Consider the following 23,186-nt stretch of genomic DNA (forward strand, 5'->3'; position numbering starts at 1 on the left):
TGTGAGTGAGTGGTGGTGGTGGTGATGCTGGTGCAGTCTGATGATGGGTAGTTGGCGCAGCGAGGTGTGAAGAATGCGAGAGCAGGGTAAATAGGGGGTAGGGCTGTGTGGGGCGAACGCCATGTATTTTGGATGATGAATCTGGAAACGAAGCGTCTATAGGTATGCGCGTGCCGATCTCCTGGCCATCTGTTGACAAACACAAAAAGAAGCAAGTTAGTTTTATCAAATCAGAGCTTTACACCAGCCAAATAAGAACGCAAAGGGAACACCGACCTCAATAACCTTCCACCCGCCCGTCAACTCGTCGTCAATGTCCTCCTCAATTTTCGTAATCACCGCCGCATACATACACTGCTCCACCCTGTTCTCTGCACCTACCACTACTTCCCCTGTCTTTGCGTTTTTGAACATCAGGACCTCCTGCGTGGCGAACGTGATTACGAACACGGGAACATTGTTATCGAGAATCTTGCCCGACGAGACATCGACTTGACGGATATCGAGGACCTTAGAGTCGGACACGAGGCCTTGGCGGAGATATTGCTCCATTGTGGCCCACAGGACGTTATATGTCTATTCATGTAAATGTGAGACGCGAAGCACACAAAGAAAGAGGGAATGAAAGGCACGTACGGCCTCGCCACACCAAGCCCTCAATGACTCCTGGTCCGCACTCAAATACGCATCTACCACCTCCGGCACAATATACTCCCTCAACTCCCTCTCGAAGCCCTCCATAGTGAACGTCGGATCCAGAGCCTTCATCATCCGCATCACCTGCGCCGTCTCGTTCTCATCGAACCAGCTCGCAATAGTAGACGTCACCGAGCGCATGGAGGAAACCACAGGGTGTTCTGAATCTTGATACTGCTGGTTGAGCTCGGAGAAGTAACGAAGGACCGGGTTCGTTTCTTTTATTTGTTGCCAGCGTTCTTGACGCGGTGAGTTGGCGTGGAGGACGAGTGCTTGTCCGGCTCTATTATCCTCGTAAGTGTACTGTTATATATGTCGTGGAAGTGATATGAGACGCACTCGGCATTAGCAGCCACCCTCTGTTTTATCCGGCCTGACTGCCCAGCTTTTGCTAACCGCAAAGCGCGTCTTTTCCGCCGTGCCTCCTTTTCCTCGAACCCAGCATGTTTTGCAGTCCCTGAATCGTCTAGTGCGTCTACGAGGGTCTCTGCGAGAGTTTTGTAGGCCGCAGTGTTCCGTATGGGTTCTGTTGTAGATGCAATGGTAGAGGACACGGCGGCGGAGGCTCGTGAGATCTACAGGACATTGTTAGCGAAATGATATGCACGTAGTGAAAGGAGATATACATACGGCACGAGCAAGATCAGACTCCTCCATAGACTTAAGAGCCTCTCCGACCGCATCTCCAACTTTCATACCTGTCTTCTTCAACTCCTCCGCGGCCGCTCGCAACCGTGGGTTCTCCTTGATACTCGACGTCAACTAAACGACCAACAAAAACACACAAAGCTTGTCAATACACATTCCGGTATAGAAGAGAGAGAAGAGAGAACGCACCCTCGCACGCTCATAAGCCGCCTTCGCCTTCTTCATAGCCTCCGAGTCCTGGAACTTATCCACGTCTCCCTGTAGCTGCTTCACATTATCCTGTAACTCCCTGTTCTTCTTCAACTCGTCCTTCAGCACCTCCACGAACGTCTGGAACGGAGACTTCGGAAGCTCGTCATTCCGACGCGCAGAAGAGTGGAAACCCGAAGACTGTTGGATGTGTGAACTCGAAGGGACGGCACTAGCACCAGCTGAGCGGGGTAATCGGAGCGCGTTGGAGGTGCCAGTGGTGCGGTTGGCTGCTATACGAAAAGCAGCGGGAGCGGGGATGGCGCGGCGGAGGTGTCGGGGGAGCATAGTTCCTATGAGGTTATGTCGTCGCCGTCGTCGTGAACGGTGAGGAAAAGGCGGTGGAGGATGTTTGTTGAGGACGTGGACGGGCTTTGCTCGACGTGCCGAAAGCTCGCGAAGGGATGTGAAATTGAAAGCTCAGAAATTGTTGGCGTCACGTGGTCGGGCGGCTTGTGAGTAATGACGCACTGCCACCCCCTCTGCATCGCAATAATTCCTCGGGTTCACACAACCAGGTTGTGGTATAAAAGCTCGGGTCGACCTGGATGAACATTCGTATCATCTCTCGCAACACCCTCGTACTCGCATCAGCTCTTTCGCCTTTAGCAGCAGCTCGAACCGCTACAGCGTCCGCGCATCATCTAAATCGTAGAAGTATGTCTGATTCATCCAAGGCAAAGCCAGAGTCAGAGTGGCAAGCTGTTCTTTCCCGGGAGCAGGTACGTCGCATCTCGTGTTCATTATTCATATTAACGTTGATGAGGCGTTCTCTTCAGTTCCGCGTGCTCCGTGGAAAGGGTACAGAGGCTCCTGGAACAGGAAAGTACGACAAGTGGAGTAAAGAAGGTGTTTACAGTTGTGCAGGCTGTGGCACTCCTCTGTACAAGAGCACGACCAAGTTCGACAGTGGATGTGGTTGGCCTGCATTCTTTGATGGTACGCTGCCTCTTCGTCATCACCGCGGTGCCTTTCGCACGCTCAACAGGCCTCATCCTATGACTGTGACCAGCCATCCCCGGCGCTGTCGGTCGCCAAATCGACAGCAGCCGCGTCGTGCCCGCGACAGAGATCATTTGCAACGCTTGTGGAGGGCACTTGGGCCACGTTTTCAAAGGAGAAGGTTTCCCTACGCCCAGTGAGTGCAACAAACCACCTTACTGTAGTCCTGCCCGAAATAGAATTCATACTGATGACCGCCCTGCAATGCAGCCGACGAACGTCACTGTGTCAACTCCGTCTCCCTCAACTTTCATGACGACGAGGCTTCAAAGTGAAACTGGTGAAGGGTGGTTCAACCTGCGGCTCGGCGTGGCGTCTTTGTTCATCGTTGTATTTTGTGTATTTTGGATGTGGGCGAGGAGTCCGGATGTATGATTATAGGCTTTGAAGGCTCGGAGAACATAAATCGGCCAATTCGTGACGATGGAGCGGAATGGTTTCATGGACAAAATAAGACTTCCATAGATCTCGGTATTGAACGAATCACAAACACAGCACATGTGGGAATAAGAACACGAATCGCATTCCCCGGTCTTCACCGCATCTTCCTATCCTCAAAGAAACGCTGCAAAGACACAAAGACATCAGCATCAACATCAACAGTACCAGCCGGACCGTCCGTAGCAACTCTCTAAAAGTTTCATCAAAAGACCACACTCACCTTCAAATGCCTCAACTGCCACGCACACGTCGCCAACAACGCCACGATCTGCAACACACTATACCACACCGCCTTTGAATTCGTCGCCTCACTCAAATTCCTGAAATCCGCCTCCCTCTCCCTCTGATATTGCTGCTCCCTTCGCACGTCCTCCAGTTTAAGGTTCAGCTCCCGCACCTTACTCGCGATCTCGCTGATGTGCGTCCTGTCCTGTTCAACGTCGGGCTTGGCGGCACCGACGACGATGTCGAGGTAGAGACGGATGTGGGCTTGAGGGCCGAACCAGGAGGAGGAGTAGTTTGTCGAGAGGCAGATGGAGTGGTCGCCGGCTTCGTGGGAGGTGAAGGTGAAGCGGGAGTCTGGGGGACCGCGGGTCTTGACGACGGCGTGGTTTGTTTCCATTTCCTGTGTGCAGGGTGAAGGTGATGAGTTTTTGGGTGGTGGAGGGTGTCCGACGCGTGTGCGGCGAAAGAGAAGGTAGGGAGAGCGACTTACGTCTACTTCGACAAGAATACCAAGCTCCTCGTTAATGAGATATGTCTGCTCTTTCTCGTTCCATTCTAGTGCACGATAATGCCCTGTACACAAGCACGTACCCAACCACCACCGCGAACACACAGCATCAACACCTAACTTCCCTACTATTTGATGTAGCAAAATCGACGCACCTTCAACTACAGTATCCGTAGGTAGCTCCTCAATGAAACACCTGATCTCATTCGAGTCCAGGTAAAAATGAAGTGCATGCGCCGTCTGAAGCGCAACCAAGCAAGAGAACAACAAACATAAAGGGAGCCAGAGCGAACGAGGAGCCATTTGATTTAAGTTCCCCGCGAGAGCTCAATTCGTGAAGTTTAAGCGAATAGTTTCACGTAGTATGCCCGGTCCCGAGAACGTATGGGGGGTTTCGTGCTGGCGAGAACCTGCTGGCCTTTTGAGGTGAGAAACGGCGAAGGGAGAACGCGAATGTCGTGGCAAGACGAGAGACGCGCAGGTGGCGTTGAATAAACCAGCGTGGGAACCTTGACTGGATTTTGATTTTCCTGCCAACTTTTCTCCTGGTTCGCCACTTCCACTTCCACATCCTCTCTCCTCTTTGTTTCTTGTGTCCTCTAGGTCAAACAAAAATGCCGAAACGCTTCGAACCGTCCTCCGTGAAGAACAAAATCAAGCGCGAAGAGCTCGCGCATAAAAATAAAAAGGCGAAAGGCCAGGCGAAGTTGCAGAGACGACTTGCGCTCGCGAAGGAGGAGGCCAAGGATCCTTCTGCAAAGAAAGTTCGTCCCTACTATCAACACCTTTGTACCTCTGCCTCTAAGTCGAAGGTATTATACTGACACTAAATGTCGTTTTTCGTCTTCATAGAAACGTCTTGCAGAAAATGTGCCCCGAACGCTAGACAACACACGGGATTTCGATCCCTCCTTCCTCACCGCAGACCCCTCATCCTCTCACCCATCCACCCTCGAATCCTCAGAACCAGGCCCCTCAACACAAACACAAGACCCAACAGCCGAATCCTACACCGACATCTCCTCTGACCCCTTCTCCTCCTACTTCTCTTCCTCCACCACCGCCGATCCCTCCATCCCTCCAAAGGTCCTCATCACAACCTCCGCAAAAGCGACCCGTGTGACATACGACTTCTGTGAAGAATTAGTGGGAATTTTTCCGGGTGCGGAATTCATTAGGAGGCCGAAGAAGGGGAGGGGGTTCGAGTTGGGGAGGATCGCGGGGTGGGCCGCAGGGAGAGGGTACGGAAATTTGATTGTCGTCAATGAGAACATGAAGAAACCTAGTACGTTTTTCAACATTAAAAAGAATTGATGTTTTTTAACGCATTTGGACTTCCAGATGCTATTACGATGGTACACCTTCCCGATGGACCGACAGCATACTTCAAACTCACATCTATAGCTCTCACAAAACAAATATTCGTACGTCTTCTATCTTTTACCTTCCCATCTCTATGCTTGTTCCCTGTATCTTCACTCAACAATTCTAACCCTTCTCCTATGTAGGGCCACGCCCGTGCCACAGCACACAACCCCGAACTCGTCCTCAACAACTTCGTCACACGCTTGGGCCACACCGTCGGCCGGATGTTCCAAACATTCTTTCCCGCGCTCCCAGAGTTCCAGGGCAGACAGGTCGTGACTCTGCATAACCAACGGGACTTTCTATTCTTCAGGCGGCATCGGTACGTGCACGCCCCTTACACCCCTTCCTCTATTCTCAGCTATTTTACCTTTACCCCTCAAATGCACCTCTGTTTACTGTGTGTGGGATGATACGACTCAGATACGCATTCCGCACCCCCGAGAAAGTCGCCCTCCAAGAAATCGGACCCCGCTTCACGCTTAAGCTCCGATCATTGAAGAAGGGTCTTCCTGCCGTCAAGGCTTTGGGCGAAGCGCCACCCGCACTCGAGTTTGATAATTTCGACGATGTGGATGAGGAGATGGCCGCGGAGGAGAAGGCGGCCGCAGATGCTGTTGGTGCTGGCGACGGGATGGAGGTGGGGGCTGCGGGGGCTGTTGCTACGGCGGAGATTGGTGGCGAGGATGCGGAGATGGGAGAGGGAGAGGAGGAGGAAGAGGCTAAGGAGGAGGAAGAGGCTAAGGAGGAGGAGGAGGCAGGGAAGGATAAAGGGAAAGAAGCGAAGAGGAAGCCACCGAAGGGTGAGGAGTTCGAATGGGTATGGAAGGTATGTCATATTCCTTCTCTTTGCCCTAAGTCATTGATTGTTGATGTTATGGCTTACTCACTTTTTCTTACCTTTTCATTTATTTTTGCATCTCTGCAGCCCGAGTTGGAGAAGACGAGGAAGACGTTCTTTTTGTAGTTTTGGTGGGTGTACGTTCATGCCTGTCTACCAGACAGCGTCTCCGCCCTGGGCCCTGGACCTCGCGATTCAGAAATTATATGGTTGCTTACGGCCACACATCTACTTTCCTGTTTTCGTCTGGCTTGGCATATGGTCGACATGGGCAATACGGCTGCGTAAGGTAATCGAGGAACAGACAATCAAGAAATCGCTCCCTCGCCACCGCCACAACGTGGAGCCAACCGCCACCTGCTGTAATTAATCCTGTCGCTGCAACCCCTTCACTAACATACCCTCGGCCACCCACATGATGGCACTATTATTTCTAAACTACACCGCTACTTATATGAAGCATCCTACAGGCTAAAAGATCTAATCATCAGGTTCCTCCACCCGCAACAAGACCTTCTTCCCATACTTCCCCTCCGCCATCTTCCGCATCACCTCCCTCACGATCCCCGTCGCCTCCTCATCGCCATACTCCTTCTTCAACGTCACGATCTCATGTTTCGGCTCGCCCAGCTACACGCCACAAGTGACCCAGCGCAATCATAAGTATACAGTACCAAACAAACAGGGGCTGAGAACGGCCCAACGAATTTTCAACTAAAAGCGAGGAAGGAAAACAAACATACCTTCCCCTGCACAATCAACCCCACCAACTCCCTAATCAACCCCTCTCTCTCCCCCCTCCCTTTCTCCTTATACCACCTACTCTGCCAAAACCCATGACAAGTCAACCCTTTAAAAATGAACAGTGACGTCGGCAGACTGAGCGGTTCTTTGCTCATCGCGCCGTAGGAGACGAGGTGGGCGTCGGGGCCGAGGAGACGCGCCATGAGGGAGGTGGGTTTGCCGGAGACGCAGTTTAGTGCGAGTTTTATTCCTTGGGAGGAGGAGGAAGTCCATGATTTGATGAGGGATTTTGTGGAGGGGGAGGAGAGATCGGTGTAGGTTAGGACGTGGGTCGCGCCGAGAGCGGTCAGTTCCGCTTTGAGGGCTTCTGTCTCTTCATCTGAAGAGCTGGGTGAAACGGATGAATTGAGGTTAGTTATACTTGGAATTGGAAGGTCAGGGGAGGGATGGAAAGAACGAACCGCGCGCGGATGAGGTTAATGGTGTTTAGACCTCGGGATTTGGCTATTTGTATGACAGCTTGTCCGACCTGCAGATTCATATATATATATGTGTGTGTGTTTTGGAAGAAGGAAGAAAGAAAGAAAGAGAGGGGAAGGTCCTACAGCACTGTTCGCCCCATTCTGGATGATCCAGTCTCCTTCTTTCAAGTCTACATAATCCCTAAGCATATTATACGCCGTCGGATAATTCACCTAACATCCCATCACCCCAAAATCCCATGAATATAAAATCACTCTCAGCAACGCTACAAAAATACACGCAAAATACAGACACAAGAGCGAGCGAACGCACAGTGATCGTAGCCGCATGCACCTCGCTCAATCCCTCTTCCCTCCCAATCCTCACCACATCCTCCACACCAACATTCACCCCGCTCCTCCACGTCCCACTCTGCGGCCTCGTCAGAATCACCCACTCACCCTTCTCGAACCTCTCCCCTTCTCCCTTCCCTTCTCCCTCCCCTTGTCCCTGTTCACCACTCTCAACGACCTCGGCTAAGCCCTCATTCCCACTAACGAACACGTCCTCTCCGCTTTCAGACTTTGAAAGTGACGGGTCTCCGGGAAAAGACGCGGGAGCTGGTTTGGCGGGGTATACGCCCTCGATGACGTTTATGTCGCTTGGGTTTATGGGTGCGAGGAGGAGGCGGAGGTTTAGAGTGTTGGGAGGTGGGGGTGGGAGGTTAGGGTAGGTTCGGGATGAGAGGACGGAGGATGGGGAGCCGGTTTGGGAGTAAATTAGGGCGCGGTTGGCGTTGAGCGGGAGGGACGACGAGAAGAGACGGGTGCTGGGGACGGCGATAGTATGTGCTGGGAGCCTTCGCAACGAGAACATTGTCGTCGACGATGAAGGACGCGAGAAAGTGCGACGCGTCGAAATGTGTATGTATTCCGTGACGTCATCATCCTAAGTTCGAACATGCTCATGCAGGGCCACAGTGGCGTAGCTAATTACCCCTATGCAGAATTTCAAGAAAACAAGAAAGCGATCACCCCTCGCAGCCAACACTAATCGTACAATCAGACTACCGCACGTTCTACTCCTCCTTCGATCCCTTAAGCTCGAGCTTCTGCCCCCACACCAGTTCCTCCACCTGCTCCTTCCCGCCCGTCAACTTCAACAAGATACCCCACACCGGAGTCAACAAAGGCACAAACATCGAGACTCTCTTCCTGTACGCCCCATACGCTTCGGGGTACTTCGACATGGAGATGCTCTCGGTGAAGATAGTAGAGGATACGAAGAGGGCGCAGAGCGCCAGCGATGGTGCGAGCGGCGCAAGAAGTTGTAGGGCATCGCTCAAGGTGGTAACTTCAGGATGTACAAGAGGTCCGGTGGGCGAAGACAGCACAGGAAACAGAGTGATCACGCCCTAATCATCGTGGTCATTTTCGGTGAATATCAGCCCAAGTCCCACGTAGTTGGAGTCGATCGACGTACCCAGAACGTTTGTTCACACCAGAAATTCGGATGCCTCGACCAAGCCCACAGTCCCTTCGTGCAGAACCCCCTCCTCCGATCCGCCTCCGTCCACTTCAACCTCGCGCCAGGCCACTCCACAGCCTTCCCATCATACTCACCCAAAGCAGGGTCAGCGTGCTTGAATGTCTGGTATGCGAACTGTTGATTGTCCGCGGTGAATTCGATGGCGAGTAGAGTGAGCGATACGGCGGTAAGGACGTAGTCTGTGATTGTGAGCTCGCGCGGAGTGGATAGTGCGCGGTGGGTTGGGAAGGCGAGGAGTAGGAGGAGGAAGTTTTGGATGCCGGCTGGATAGGGGTTAGTCAGTAAGTCGCGGTGTGAACAAAAAACGAGCATACCGATGAAAGTGAGGTTTGTGACTTGGAAGAGCCATGGAGGAATTTTGGTGCGAAGAACTACCCAACGATAATCTTCGTCGTCACTAGTAGATGTGGCGTGCATCAATACGAGCGAGCACAGAGTAGAGAAAAACGAATAACCTACAGACGGAACAATCCTCTCCTCCAAGTGTTATACGACAATCTGCACATCCACAAAAACTGAAAACCCCCGGTCAGCCAAATTGAAACCCAGGTATAGCCAGAGAATGCTCACAGTCAAAGCCAACATGAGCACCGCTCTCGGATGGAACGCCTCCACCACCTCTCCGACCACCCTCTCCGGCACATACGGCGCCAAATACCCAATACTCTTATTCTCATTCGGCCATAACGGTAAGAGGGCCCAATACGCGGTGTAAATAGTGGGCAGGAATGTCCATAGACGGTCGACTTGCGAGACGTTGCCGGTGATGAGAGAAAGGACCCATGTGGTGAGAGTTGTGGCGAAGCAGAGTTTGAGGGGATATTGAAAGGTGGGCGGTATGAGAGACGGTTTTCGTGAGCTGAGGGGCGGCATTTGTCGTTGGAGGTGTCGTCGTTGTCGTCGTTGGAGGTCAAGATGTGGTCAACATCGACCGTGAGGACGTCGTACGCGGAGCGTGGTTGATGGTGATGTCACCCGATTCCGGACGCGACGCGGTTCGGAATCGCGCCACGACGACACCGCGACGCCGACTCGGGCCAATCCTATGTTCCTCTTTCTCTTTCTCTTCCTTCTCCCCTTTGCTGTGCTGTTGGTACGCCAGGTAACAGGCGTCAACCATCGCCAGATCTTTATGTCCCCATTCAAAATATATTTTTGATGATGCAGTTCACGATAGGGAACACTTCGCTGAAAAAAAGTCTTAGGTCTACGGGTTTCTTTCGTTGAAATCTCTAGAAATATGTTGCACTTGCAGGGCGTTCTCGGTGAGATCTTGTCGCCTGTGTGCATGGAGACTGTACAGGCTTCGTTGAACCGGCCATCTGGAACAACGATGGCATCACAACCCAGTCATCGTCTCAATGGTTACTATGCACCCGCTGCATATAACGAGCTGCCTTTTGTTCTCTCTGTACACAACGTGTCCCATTTCTGTTGTTCAAGATCATCGGGGACTGATTCTCACCGACTCGTGTCACAAGAGGAACTTAATGGCTGGACAGACGTTCCTCAGGCTCCTCTATGCGCATATCGAGTCTCGAAGGATTTGAGTCCCTACTACCGTGACTAGCCTCGGTAACGCTCGCCCGACATACCCCTTTCCACAGGAACCAATCCTACCGACGAATTATACATAGAAAATATCTAGCAGGCACTCTTCTACCCGTCTACCTATCCCCTAGACCTTCGTCAAGCCCCCCGTTCCTGTGCGGCGTCATCACGTCGAAGTGTTTCGGCGGCTGTACTGCCATCTTCGTAATGCTGATCCCAACTTCAACCCGCCTTACTTAAATGCTGGCAGCGATGATGGATGTTCGGCGGTACGCCAGTCGTCCTCTCCCCTCGTTCTTCATTCTTCACGAACGCGCTAGTCGCGTCTTTTGACTCTCTTTTGGCTCGAACTTGGACTTAGACTCGGACTTTTAGAGTGCTATTCTACTTCTGAAGCATCTATTTCTATTCTTACGCTTATATTTTCTCGGAATGAAGCCCTCGACGTTTTCACTCGTTTGCTCCTTGGTTAGGTTGTCCTCGGCTCTTTACGTCCCTGTCACCGTCGAGAGACGGGATAGCAAGTCACCTTCTTTCGCGCTTCCCTCCGACGTTGGCATCCCCTTCACATCTGGTCAGAATTCCCTGGCCACCACCACGTCGAATCAGCCAACCATCCAGAACGATCATAATTTGTTGGTAAGCGTGACACCAAACTGTTTCATCTCGCACTGTGCGCTGATCTCCGACGGGCGCTGGCAGTACCAAACGCAGATTAATATTGGTGGTCAAGGTCAGTTGAATCTGGCTGCTTTGAGCCGATGAATGTACTCTGATGTTATGGACAAAACGGTACACAGATATAACGGTGCAGGTGGACACTGGTTCATCGGATCTATGGGTGTTCTCAGAAAAACCTATCAATAACTTCAACCAGTCGGAGGCACAACCTGTCAATATCTCATACGGCTTGGGTTCAGGTCAGCTCACTCATATGTTCATTTCCGGCATGTATTGACGAGAAATAGCTTCCGGTCCTGTTGGTTTTGCTCCCGTTTCGTTAGGATCCTACACCGTAGAATCCCAAGGTATGATTGTTGCCCGATTTGTGTTACGGTCCTATATTTACGAACGTCTTTCACAGCCTTCATCAATGCAACAAGTGTAAGCCTCGCTATCTCCTTTTTCATCGCATAAAAAATCTGACGATACCTCTAGTTCACCGTATTCCCACAAAGCCTCTTCCCTCAAGGCGTCTTCGGTATACTCGGCCTTGGCTTCAACACCCTCGACGGCATCTCTCCCCTCGCCTCCGCAGTGGCCAAAGCTTATCCAGACACACTCACTTTGGGCCAGAGTACCATCGCCAACATCTTCCAACAAAACTCCTCCCTTCCCAACTACATCTCCATCCTCCTCGGCCGCGCCAACGACATCGACGGCGTCACGAACGGAGTCTTCACCATTTCAGAACTCGTGTCCGGCTACGAAAACATCACGCAGACGCCGAAGTTGGATCGGTTCGTGACGGATGGGGCGGGGTCGAGGTGGTCGGTTCTGTTGGATGGTGTGTCTGTGAACGGGCAGAATGTGACGCTGAGTTCGGGGACGGGGACGGATAAGGGTGTGGCGCAGGGACAGGCGGTCGCGGTGCTGGATACGGGCGCTACGGATGGGAGTATTCCGAAGGTTTTGGTGGATGCGATATATAGCGGGATGCCGGGTGCGGTGTTCAATGAGACTTCGAAGCAGTGGATCGTTCCGTGTAACTCTACTGCAGATGTGCGGTTCGTTTTCGGGTGCGTTCACATCCCGTCTTTTCTTTCTTTTGCGTTCACCGTTCCTTCAAACTGATAATGGTGTCTTTATTTTTTTCGACTCAGCGGCCAAGAAATCGCCATCCACCCCCTCGACCTCGCAACCCCCCAACAGATCTCCACATCCTCAGGAACCCTCACAACCTGCATAGCCTCCTACGTCGAACTCGACCTCGGGTCCGGCTTTGCAGGCTTCGACATGCTCCTCGGCGACGCCTTCCTCCGTAACGTCTACGCCCTCTTCGACTACGGCCAGCTCTCCTCTTCCGCCACCACCGTCTCCGACGCCTTCATCCAGCTCTTACCACGCACGGATCCACAGCTTGCGGTGCAGGATTTCGAGAGCAGTAGGCAGACGGTGTTAAAGACGGCTCCGAAGGAGGCGACGGCGGAGCAGGTGAGGGAGAGTTTGGGGTCGGCGGCGGGGAGTGATGAGGGTGCTGGGGATGGGGATGGGGATTCAGGTGCGGGGACACCTTCGGGGTCTGGATCTGCGGCGCCGGAGCCTTCGTCTTCATCGGGGGCGAAACGGGTGGGTGCGGGGAGGGGGTTTGTTGGGGGAGTCGGAGCCATGTGGTCGGTTTTTGGTTTGGTCACCTGCTTGTCGTACTTTGGATTTCCCTAATTGGACGCGGACAACTTGTGTCACCTCTGTCTGTCCTCCGACCGTGCCGGGTCTGACTTCTGTCCGCAGCCCTTCTTGCACCGTCATACGTCTGAGGCATTGCTGTTGCTCCGTGTAAGATCGCTCTGCTGCGACTATCTGGGCGACGTACCTACTACCCCCCTCCCTTTGGGAATTGGAGCAGACACTATTTTATGAGTTTCGCCGGGATCTATTGTACTACTCTATTTGTAGTACTACCAGGCAGACAGTGATTTGAATACAGCACAGAAACAGAATATCCTGCCGGTCAAGAGATTAACAAGATGAATAACAAAACCAGGGACTGTTAATGTCTATATTGAGTCCGACGTATCCGTACGTGTACTAGTAGATCACCATCTTCATCGTCTATGATATTCATTGTAAGAAGCAAACGGGGTCCAGTTGAATGAGACGATTGCATGAGAATTAACAGCCCCACCGCCCAGACGCTCTGTGGAAACATTCATCAGTCCGAGTCGGTCACTACTGACTGAACCTCCCAGTTGTGGGGAGTTGGAAATCCAAAGGACGCACCAAGTGGCCCCTACGCAAGAACATCTTGAGGCCTCAACATAACTGTCCTAGTGCGCTTTATCTCGCCGCTCTGAGAGCCAAAATATCTATGCACACAACGAAACGTCAAAAATTGCAGTCTCACACGACGAAAGTGGACAAATCACTCACCTCATAGATGCGAACGACCATTCCAGATTCCCAATCGGCCAATTTTCCATCTTGTCCACATACTTCTTCACGGCCGCATCTAGTTCTTTCGACCCAAAAGACTTCGACACTAGCTCTGCCTTTGCCTCCGTGTACTCCTTCATTAATCCTGCGTAGACATCCCCGACGTAATCGCTCGCATCTTGTAGGTCGATGTTCTTGGCCGCCATCAGAACAGACAAGATATTGTTCCCGGCAAGGCCCTTGGCTTGTTCCACCTTATATGAGTACACATCCTATCGAATGGAACCATCAATTAGTCGCCAGATCCCGGAGAGATATAACTACTCACGTTCGCCCACCATACCATATCCACTGCGGCCCAATAAATTCTCGACAACGCCGTATCCTCAAATACTACGTCTGGGAGATCGATCCCAAGCGTATACTCTAGCAGGCCGAGCATTAACGGGACGCCAGAGTTGTCCCTCCTGAGGTGCTTGAACGACTCCATGTCAAGGATTTGACTTCGTTCGCGGTACCCAGCCTCTTTCGTTACGCAGTCGATGTAGTCTTCGCTGACCTTCAAGAATCGACGAAACGACTGGGGTCCGGCTGACCGCAGGAATCGGGCACGAAAGCTTTTAATAATACCAATAGTAGAGGGTCAGAAAGGATACGCTTAAATGACAGTCCAATGCGGAAGCAAAATAGTGCTCACTCCCTTGTCATTTCCGCGAGAGCAGACCCATCCGTCCACTCCGCATCGCGCAATGCGTTTAAGAACACGTCCCCCGTCTCTCCGGCGTCCTCTCCATTCTGCATATCAGAAATCTCATCTATGGCGAAAATCAAGTTCATGAAGTCGCAGCATGTCCGAAAGGTCTCGTAATTGGCGTGAGGATAGGCATATGCGACAAGGAGTTCGACCTTGCAGACGGCGAACTCTGTCAGCTCCTGGTCCGAGAAAATGCTGTAGCTGGAGAACCAAGCCGAGGACTCTGAGGCGGTTGTGGCCCAGTGGGGATTCATCGAGGCTTTGAAGGGACTTGAAAGGCGAAGGAGGTCTGGGAGGATGTAGGACTCGAGAGAGGTGGAGTGGGGGATTTGTGTCGTCGAAGTCGCTCCCATCTTGGAAAAAGTCGAATACTGCTGGTAGACAAGGAAATGGTCGATGATATGCTTGTGAGGACTATAGTGTACAACGTCGCCCTTTATATTTCGAGAGTAGTCATATTTCCGGTGAAATCCTGCCAGGGTCTCGAGTACGGCGAAGCGCTGAGGATAGCCCTGAGTACATCTCATCCTTGAGTGCAGCCGCATCCGGAGAATTAACTCTCGAAACCGTATATTTCGATTCACGCCGTCTGCCACTTTGTGACGCGTTTCAGAATGCATTATGATGGTCCTCAACCACATACTGATGTTGAGTACGTTTATCCACGTCGGTGTGGAGAAAAGGAGCGGCGAGATAACATAAAAGTCCATCGAAATGCCTAGTGTAGACCAACAAGCGCGATCCTAGATGTCCGTATTGGGCGTGGGGCTCTCGAGTGGATAGAAAGACGCGGCTAGAAAAGTTCCAACGGGTTTGAGCATCAATTACGGTAGTCCTTCAGTCGCCTGTTGATGTCGAATATGGCACCGAGCGGACACCAGGAGCGGCGCGATCCTAAATGTCCGTATTGGGCGAGATGGCTTTCGAGTGGATAGAAAGAAAAGTTCTAACGAGTTTGAGCGCCAATTATGGTAGTTCTTCAGCCGCCTGTTGATGTCGAATACGGCACCCAGTGGAAACAAGGAGTGGCGCGGTCAATTGTGTGGCGTTTCTCAATGATATGTGCTTAGCGAAGAGTGGAGGCCATAGGGACCGTGCTGTCGTGTTCTGTCATCTCTCTGTATTCTCAGGGTGGATTATTGGTGGACCTACCTGTGAAGCAATCAGTTGAATCTCTTTTTGACCGGCTTTAGTGTTTGAACAAGATCCGTACGTCGACTCGTCACCGAACGTGAATTCTTGCATGGCACAATATTCCCTCGCCAGGTAAGAAGGGCTGGTATATCGGATAAGATTTGAAGACAAGGAAAGCTGCTTACGCTCGCCCAGCACTTCATGTCAACCGCGGTGCAGTATGTGCTCTCGAACGTCGCATATCCATACGACGGATCCGGAAGAGTGAGCCCACACAAGTCAAAGGCCAATGAAGGGCCCCCTTGAGGTGTTTCAAGCTCCATGCCAAATATTCATCCTGTGTCGCGATATCCTACCCTCTTCACTACAAACCAATGTAGTCTTCACCATGCTTCACAAACCGGAGAATTAGAGCCCGATTATTTTTGAAGTGCTTACAAAATCTATAGGCAAAGAAACGATCGAAGGCGAAACGATAAGTTGTTGTCAGTATAGCCGTGTGGGTTGAAGTGGAATTATAGTTCCTACTGTACTTAGTTGTTATCATTGCAAGAGCAGAGCCGTCCGTTTCAGGATCCTGTGTTACGTTGAGATACGCTTTCCTGCGCTTTCCCCATCAGCATTGCATCCTTTCCACTCTCACAGCCGCCGGTTTCATCACGAAGGCAAGTTGAAAAGTCGTAGCAGGTTCGGGATGTGTCGTAACTGCCGTGCGGGTGTATGTGTGGGTTAGGTAGCTCGTTCGATCTCCGTGGATGAAATGTAAGTAGCTGGACACCCGGGTCAAGGACTCTAAACTGGCCCAATCCAGTGAGGATCCGTGGAATTTTGGAGGATACAGAGAGACGAGAGCAAGTCCCAGAGAATATACGATCCAATCAAATGGGTGGATACAAAAGCATAGTCGGAGCTGTCATCGCAGTACCTATGACCAGAAAGTAGACAGAAGCGCGAAGTTCGGAAAGAACTACGGCTGCAAAAATGAGACGACTGGCATGGTCATTACGATGTTAAGAGCGGGTCGTAATATGCACGAAGAAGGTCTGCAAGTTGCAACAATCGTGGCACAACAGTGGAGGCCGTTCTCGCCGCCGCGTTCACTGTAGTTTTTCGACCGTATGTTCGTCACGCATCACGCAGGGTGCGCCGGCGAACATATTTGCCCCGATGGTCACGCATATGCGCGGGCCCACGAACAGCAAATCGTGACCGATTTGCGCCAAAAATCGCCCAAAAATCAAATTTTCGGTCATTCCGCGAACAATTTCATTGATTCGTCACGCGTGGCCCACCCAGACGAACCTTGGTCTGGCGAAGGTCACGTCTGACATAATCTTCCCACGAACCTACGGTCGAAAAACTACAGTACATTGGGCAGGCGAGTCTTGTAAAGAATGATCCAGTTTACAGCTGTTACGGTGAGTTTCTTCATAATAACTTGTTGATGCTTGGGGACAGGGAAGAATGGCGAGGCCGTAAAGATGATGCGTGGTCGACGTCACGGTGTTTTCTAGTAAGAGCAGCTCGGGCAAATTCGGGCCAAGTCTGCTCAGAAGCTGAGTCAGCAGTCTACGCTCTCAAGAACCACCACGGCACCCAGCGGCACCCCTAGCGGCACCCACCGGCGTGACCCCGCCAGCGTGGAGGTCGATGAGCAAGTCAGCTCGACTTTCGATGGACTTGTCTAAGTAAATTGCTCTGATATCGTCAGTATATTTTGGTACTCGAACATAGAAACATTCCTCAAGTCAATGACCTTGGATCATACTGCCATCACCACAAAACACCGGTACGTCGTCACTAGTAATATTAATCCCCTGTCACCGGTGTCCCCGTCTGCGGTGGATACTATGCCATACGGTGATTACAAGACTATCCTTCGTGTGCAGGAGTTATAACCCGTTGCGGTTTCGCAGGCGACAGAGACGAAAACGCGTCATGGATAAGTCCAGCATAATTATGACTTAGTGGTTTACACAGGTCCGTATTTCAATCGCACTGCGTCACAGCCTGCAAGAGCGCAACTGGGGTAGTTACTGGGACGGCTGCTTCATATCCCTCACCCCATGCCCACATTTTGCACCATTAGAGGGATTGTCTCGGGGAGGACTAGTTCCTTCAATTCGATCACGCTAATTTCTCATGCTGCTGTTTTCGGTGCTCATCACCGCCGACAAAGATCGTATCCTGCGCGCTCAGGACTGCGCCCAGTGATGTTGATCCCTCCTCTTAGCTGCTGGTCTATATGCGTGGTCGATCAATAGGTTTGCTACACAAAGTTTCTCACAAGCATCGACGAGAATTCGGCGCATCTGTTTCCCAGACTACAGATATCTGCATCTAATAGGTCGTGGGCTACCACAAGTAACTCCAGTCATGAATTGTCCTGCGAAAGTGGGATGCACCGTTTTTGAGCAAAGCTAACCCGCAGGAACTCCCGAATGTTTCTGCTCGAGACTTGTTTGCAGACCACACACGACAAACAAAATTGCCATCGGCCGACATGCTCATCACAGAATTCATACTTGATGCCTATAACTACAGAAAGACGGCCGCCGTAAGAGACGCCTGCATACCTAGCCTATCCTCTGTTGTGAGAATACATCAAACCACACCAATGATTGGTTGTGTCGATTTTCGTCACTCTGTTTTTGACGCTCACATCCACCATTAACCTAAATACAACTTAGTCTAGTCGCCATGTCAAGTTAGTCGCACTGCTTTTACAACACCTTTCGACGAGTTAAAAGTCGGCTGATGTTTGCTGAAGCACTGCACGCGAGTCGTCTCCCCCTTTCCCTCTTTCATCGTCAGGAATCGCGCTAGTCGCGTTATTCGTTTTTGTTTCGAGTTTATAATCAGCTTACCCTCTTGATAATGAAAACCATTCCTTTGTATCTCTTCTCGTGTCTAACTCTGACCTCGGCCCTCCGTATCCCTGTAACAGTGGAGAGACGTGCGGCTCCTCCCAGCTTGGGCGTTTCTATCAAGTCCTTGGGTCTATCATCGTCATCTGCATCATCATCCAGCCAGCCTGAGATTGCTAATGTCAATAATGTATTGGTGCGTCTTTATGTTTGATGTCAGATATAAGCCTGCGCTCTTACCTCGTTCTTATAGTATGCGACAAATATCACAATCGGTGGCCAAGGTATATATATTTGAGGCCCTTGATGTTTATCTGGCGTTGAACACACTGCACAGAGATAACAGTACAGGTCGACACGGGATCATCGGACTTATGGGTGTTCTCGAAAACCCCTCTAACGGGTACCACACCTGCTAATATAACGGGCAACCTCACGTACGGCGTCGGTTCCGGTTAGTTCATTCTGTAGTCAATCCTCTAATACAAGAAAAAGGACTGACAATCTTGATAATGTCGTCAATTAAACATGAATATAGCTGCCGGGCCTATTGAATTCGCTCCTTTCACCATGGGCTCCTACTCGGTTGCTCAACAAGGTATGTCTTCGGTAGAAGTTGTCGTAAATAAGCACCGAATCCTTACTGTGACTATCATAGCTTTCATAAATGCCGCCACTGTGCGTCTCATCCCTACTCTACTGATTTGGGTTTGTGAGATCTCTCATTCTCTACCTCTAGACCACAGCATTTTCCGAGAATCTTTTCCCAATAGGCGTCTTCGGTATTATGGGCCTAGGATTCACTGTCCTCAACGACATTTCGACAATCAACAATCGCGTTGCACAAGCCTTCAACGACGATACCCTTGGTCAGAATCCCATCAACAACATCTTCTCTCAGAACACCTCCACCCCAAACTTCATCTCCGTTCTCCTCGGTCGCGGTGATGATCTCGACGGTGTCACAGACGGAACCTTCACCGTCTCCGAAGTCATCCCAGGACTGGAGAACATCACAAGCACACCTCAGTTGGCACGACAGGGTCCTGGAATCGGAAGGTGGACGGTCCTTCTGGACGGCTTCTCCGTGAACGGGAAGGAAATCCCTCTAAATTCGAGCGTGTCGGGCATGCCGAGTGGAAAGTCCCTAGCGCAATTGGACACGGGAGCCACCGACGCGGCCATCCCACCCTTCATGGTGACCGCGATCTACAGCAGCATGCCGGGCGCTATATTCTCAGAAGGGGACAACTTTTGGATCGTGCCCTGCAACTCCACCGCTGACGTGCGGTTCACTTTCGGGTAAGCAACAAGTCTTCAAACTCTCATCTGCGCGTCTGCATAGTCTCAAATTGGTCTGACCTGCCATTGAATGGCTCTTCGCAGTGGTCAAGAAATCGCGATACACCCTCTCGATCTCTCCGGTCTCCTGCAGATCGGGTTCGACAGCACGACGAACCTCACAGTCTGCACCTCGAACTACCAAGACGGCAGCGCCCTGGTCGGCTCAGACCCAGAGTTCGACATGAACCTCGGGGACGTCTTCCTCCGCAACGTCTACGCCCTATTCGACTACGGCACGCTCGGCATCCAAAACAACCAACAAGTCGTCGACGACGCTTTCATTCAGTTGTTACCACGCACGGACCCCCAGCTCGCACTCTCGGATTTTACTTCTAGTCGCTCGAAGCAACTGTCGAATAGTGCGCCGGAGGCTACTGAAGATCAGATCAAGGTGGTGCTTTCTGGTAATGCGACGGCTGCTGGGACGGGCGTTACGACTGTCACTGGAACTACGCCATCTTCGTCCCCGACGTCGACCTCGGCGTCTAAGAAGTCTTCGTCCACCAGGAGCGTGGTCACTGCGGGGTGGTGGTCGGTGATGAGCTTAGTGGGTATGGCCGCGTTCTTTTCTGTAGTCGCGTAGAACGCAGACGTCCAATCCTTTACGTCCCTTCCTCACTATAATTGTGTCCAGCACACTAGTACTGTCTGCAGTAGAAAGGCTCACACTGCATGCTCATAACTGTTACGTCCTCATCTTTCGACGCTTCCATCCCTGTCCTTCTCTTTCTCTCACTCAACGGCTCTGATTCCGCATACACTGGCACGTATCTATATTATTCCTTAAGGTAGCAGATCGCATAGCCGTGGTATCCACTCGCATTTTCTTGGGATTTGCATGGTCATTATTACTATGTATGTAATGTAGGTCCCCGAGCTGACAAACTATGGAAGCGTTTGTCTCCGTTACCTGTTGTGAATCTCCTCGATGTCGCGGAGATGCAAGTCCCTTGAAAAGCTATGACTGCTGCTCGACGAAATATATCCCTGGCCCTATCGTGCATCATACCACAAGTCTTGATGACAAGGAGTCTCAACCAACAACCGCAAGAAAGCTCGACCGACTTGACACGTATTCCAATTGTTTGTGTAGCAAGGGACCATGAAGGGTACGATTGGTGGCTGGTTCGACAATATCAGGATGCTCTGGCGTTATGGCTTCACTTCGCCCATGAATGCACAAAAGCTCTGTGTACTGTTCTTATCCACTCACGCTCACACACACAGAACTCAGGCATTATCACACATCTATAGAGGCAATAGAAAGAGTAAAGAAACCGTATTATGCATTTTGAGTCTCCACCACCACCCAACGAAACATCCAACACGTCCAGTCCGCCATCCGTCCTCACCCAACAGCTCAGCAAGGATAGATATACTCTACGCCAACAGCACACAACCAAGCTCGCCTCGAAACAACACACCACTCAGCTCCTCTCAGAAATCACCGCGCAAGCGGGTAATTTAAGCGTTGAACTGTGAGACGTGCTCCTCGACGACCTTCTTGATCTTCTCCTCAACGTCACCGGCAACGTTTCCGGTCGCGATGGTCTCGAGGAGAGCGACCTGCTGGGTGGTGAGGTGCTCACGGAACTCAGCCTCCCACGTGGTGATCTTATCGACGGGAATAGAGTCAAGCTGTATCACGAACGGCCATGAGGACAAGTTCGAAAAATACAAAAACAAGACAGTACGCACGAGACCGTTGACACCAGCGTAGATGATGGGGACCTGGATCTCCATGGACATGGGCTGGTACTGGCCTTGCTCTGTGACGAAGTTCAGTTAGACAAAGGAAACGCGCAACGATTGGCGGTGGACAACGTACTGAGGAGCTCGGTCAGACGGGCACCACGAGCAAGCAAGAAACGGGTGGAGGCATCGAGATCGGAACCGAACTGGGCGAAGGCAGCAACTTCACGGTATTGAGCGAGGTAGAGCTTCAATGAACCGGCGAACTTCTTCATGATCTTGCTGAGAACGTGGTATTACGTAAGTTAGCAGAAACTTCCCACGAAAAAGTTCGAAAGAAGCATGACTGACGTCTGGGCAGCGGAACCGACACGGGACACGGAGAGACCGACGTTGATGGCAGGACGAACACCACGGAAGAAGAGCTCGGCCTCCAAGAAGATCTGACCGTCGGTGATGGAAATGACCTATAAAGCACTTATATTAGCCCTGTCCACTGCCCCAAATGAAGGTAAAACATACGTTGGTAGGAATGTAAGCGGACACATCACCACCCTGGGTCTCAATGATGGGCAGGGCAGTAAGGGATCCTCCACCGAACTTCTCGTTCATCTTGGCAGCACGCTCAAGGAGACGGGAGTGGAGGTAGAAGACATCACCGGGGTAAGCCTCACGACCGGGAGGACGACGGAGAAGGAGGGACATTTGACGGTAAGCGACGGCCTGCTTGGACAAATCGTCGTAGATGATGAGGGCTAGAAAGGAACCATTAGTTTCACAGTCTATGTATCGAGCGGATACTGGGACTTACCGTGCTTGCCGTTGTCACGGAACCACTCGCCCATAGCGCATCCCGAGAAGGGAGCGAGGTACTGGAGAGGAGCGGCCTCGGAGGCGGTGGCAGCGACGATGATGGTGTACTTCATGGCATCGTTCTCCTCGAGGGTCTGGACGAGCTGGGCGACGGTGGAACGCTTCTGGCCGACGGCGACGTAAACACAGTAAAGCTTCTTGTCCTCGTCCTTGCCGTCGTTCCACCTCTTTTGGTTGAGGATGGTGTCAATGGCGACGGCGGTCTTACCAGTCTGACGATCACCAATGATAAGCTCACGCTGGCCACGACCGATGGGGACCATGGCGTCGATGGGCTTGATACCGGTCATCATAGGCTGGTTGACGGAACGACGGGGAAGGATACCGGGGGCCTTGAGGGAGGCACGACGACGCTCAGCGGCGTCGATGGGGCCCTTGCCGTCAATGGGGTTACCAAGGGCGTCAACGACACGGCCGAGGAGGCCAGGGCCGACGGGAACGTCGACAATCTGGCCGGTACGCTTGACGGTGTCGCCCTCCTTGATGAGACGATCGTTACCGAAGATGGAGACACCGACGTTGTCGGCCTCCAAGTTCAAGCACATGCCGCGGATACCAGAGGAGAACTCCACCATCTCCTCGGCTGTGCAAAGCAAAGGGGGCGGAAGAAGTCGGTAAGCAGCGCGCGCGGGGCGGAACAGGAGGCAGTTGAACGTGCTCACCCTGCACGTTTCTGAGACCCCAGACGCGTCCGATACCGTCACCGACGCCTGTGGTGGATACAAAGTGAGCTGGTGCGAGCAATGAGACGCTGAGAGCGCGACATACTGAGAACGCGACCGGTTTCCTCAACATTGCTGCCTACGGAAGAGCCAGCTATCCGGGACTCGAGGATGGAGGAGACCTCCGATGCAGCTGGTATGACGTGTAGCCGTGGACGCACGCAAACGCGACAAAAGGCAGTGACGAAGGACTCTCGTCAACGGCCGTCGACGGCGAGAAGGAAAAGAAAGAGACTGCACCAGGCTTCGCAGTGGCATATGTGCGTGCAACCACGGGTGCGACGCGGGCCTGCGGTTGGGGAAGACGACAAAAGTGAGAAAAAAGCGTATAAAATGCGGAAAAAAAGGGTTGAAAAGGGGCGTACGTTGTTGGCGGCGAGCGCGGCTGCGCGGCTGGAGTTTCTGAGGGCGAGTCTGTGCATTGGAG

At 51.9% G+C, this 23,186-nt stretch overlaps 9 protein-coding genes across 9 annotated transcripts; 3 read left to right on the top strand and 6 right to left on the bottom strand.

Annotated features, from left to right (window-relative positions):
• Positions 1-17: 17 nt before the first annotated feature.
• Positions 18-1,977, bottom strand: STEHIDRAFT_97375 (mitochondria import inner membrane translocase TIM44 subunit). Its single transcript, XM_007304251.1, has 6 exons — positions 1,534-1,977; positions 1,327-1,458; positions 1,036-1,271; positions 637-979; positions 277-576; positions 18-189 (listed from the first exon to the last, which is right to left on the bottom strand). Exons 1-6 carry the CDS (start codon positions 1,879-1,881, stop codon positions 157-159), a joined length of 1,392 nt encoding a protein of 463 aa, XP_007304313.1. The 5' UTR covers positions 1,882-1,977; the 3' UTR covers positions 18-156.
• A 119-nt stretch (positions 1,978-2,096) lies between these two features.
• STEHIDRAFT_79218 (uncharacterized protein) lies at positions 2,097-4,223 on the bottom strand. Its single transcript, XM_007303983.1, has 7 exons — positions 3,925-4,223; positions 3,752-3,834; positions 3,257-3,661; positions 2,806-3,160; positions 2,606-2,731; positions 2,373-2,532; positions 2,097-2,315 (listed from the first exon to the last, which is right to left on the bottom strand). The coding sequence occupies exons 1-4, from the start codon at positions 4,070-4,072 to the stop codon at positions 3,131-3,133; spliced, it is 666 nt and encodes a 221-aa protein (XP_007304045.1). The 5' UTR covers positions 4,073-4,223; the 3' UTR covers positions 2,097-2,315; positions 2,373-2,532; positions 2,606-2,731; positions 2,806-3,130.
• A 160-nt stretch (positions 4,224-4,383) lies between these two features.
• STEHIDRAFT_156963 (Brix-domain-containing protein) lies at positions 4,384-6,101 on the top strand (the record flags this gene model as incomplete). The annotated part of the gene is made up of 6 exons (XM_007304252.1): positions 4,384-4,533; positions 4,622-5,054; positions 5,111-5,193; positions 5,278-5,456; positions 5,558-5,963; positions 6,063-6,101. 6 exons carry the CDS (start codon positions 4,384-4,386, stop codon positions 6,099-6,101), a joined length of 1,290 nt encoding a protein of 429 aa, XP_007304314.1.
• Positions 6,102-6,455: 354 nt separating this feature from the next.
• STEHIDRAFT_57652 (trans-2-enoyl-CoA reductase) lies at positions 6,456-8,057 on the bottom strand (the record flags this gene model as incomplete). The annotated part of the gene is made up of 5 exons (XM_007303940.1): positions 6,456-6,605; positions 6,731-7,090; positions 7,177-7,248; positions 7,325-7,414; positions 7,515-8,057. The coding sequence occupies 5 exons, from the start codon at positions 8,055-8,057 to the stop codon at positions 6,456-6,458; spliced, it is 1,215 nt and encodes a 404-aa protein (XP_007304002.1).
• A 58-nt stretch (positions 8,058-8,115) lies between these two features.
• On the bottom strand, positions 8,116-9,634 carry STEHIDRAFT_147189 (DUF1295-domain-containing protein). Its single transcript, XM_007304253.1, has 5 exons — positions 9,300-9,634; positions 9,189-9,244; positions 9,044-9,126; positions 8,664-8,992; positions 8,116-8,595 (listed from the first exon to the last, which is right to left on the bottom strand). Exons 1-5 carry the CDS (start codon positions 9,600-9,602, stop codon positions 8,260-8,262), a joined length of 1,107 nt encoding a protein of 368 aa, XP_007304315.1. The 5' UTR covers positions 9,603-9,634; the 3' UTR covers positions 8,116-8,259.
• Positions 9,635-10,574: 940 nt separating this feature from the next.
• On the top strand, positions 10,575-12,662 carry STEHIDRAFT_97388 (acid protease; the record flags this gene model as incomplete). The annotated part of the gene is made up of 7 exons (XM_007304254.1): positions 10,575-10,919; positions 10,983-11,013; positions 11,081-11,200; positions 11,249-11,308; positions 11,365-11,384; positions 11,439-12,019; positions 12,104-12,662. Exons 1-7 carry the CDS (start codon positions 10,713-10,715, stop codon positions 12,660-12,662), a joined length of 1,578 nt encoding a protein of 525 aa, XP_007304316.1. The 5' UTR covers positions 10,575-10,712.
• A 568-nt stretch (positions 12,663-13,230) lies between these two features.
• Positions 13,231-14,480, bottom strand: STEHIDRAFT_111121 (terpenoid synthase; the record flags this gene model as incomplete). Its single annotated transcript, XM_007304255.1, has 4 exons — positions 13,231-13,306; positions 13,371-13,645; positions 13,702-13,990; positions 14,071-14,480. The coding sequence occupies 4 exons, from the start codon at positions 14,478-14,480 to the stop codon at positions 13,231-13,233; spliced, it is 1,050 nt and encodes a 349-aa protein (XP_007304317.1).
• Positions 14,481-18,138: 3,658 nt separating this feature from the next.
• Positions 18,139-20,055, top strand: STEHIDRAFT_156967 (acid protease; the record flags this gene model as incomplete). The annotated part of the gene is made up of 7 exons (XM_007304256.1): positions 18,139-18,324; positions 18,382-18,412; positions 18,466-18,582; positions 18,667-18,726; positions 18,787-18,806; positions 18,868-19,430; positions 19,515-20,055. The coding sequence occupies 7 exons, from the start codon at positions 18,139-18,141 to the stop codon at positions 20,053-20,055; spliced, it is 1,518 nt and encodes a 505-aa protein (XP_007304318.1).
• Positions 20,056-20,680: 625 nt separating this feature from the next.
• STEHIDRAFT_79233 (ATP synthase F1 alpha subunit) lies at positions 20,681-23,181 on the bottom strand (the record flags this gene model as incomplete). Its single annotated transcript, XM_007303984.1, has 10 exons — positions 20,681-21,110; positions 21,171-21,241; positions 21,301-21,446; positions 21,516-21,631; positions 21,687-21,919; positions 21,976-22,620; positions 22,700-22,747; positions 22,806-22,892; positions 23,000-23,048; positions 23,125-23,181. 10 exons carry the CDS (start codon positions 23,179-23,181, stop codon positions 20,937-20,939), a joined length of 1,626 nt encoding a protein of 541 aa, XP_007304046.1. The 3' UTR covers positions 20,681-20,936.
• Positions 23,182-23,186: the final 5 nt, after the last annotated feature.

The sequence above is a fragment of the Stereum hirsutum genome, assembly GCF_000264905.1.
Source record: "Stereum hirsutum FP-91666 SS1 unplaced genomic scaffold STEHIscaffold_7, whole genome shotgun sequence".
Lineage (NCBI taxonomy): Eukaryota > Fungi > Basidiomycota > Agaricomycetes > Russulales > Stereaceae > Stereum > Stereum hirsutum.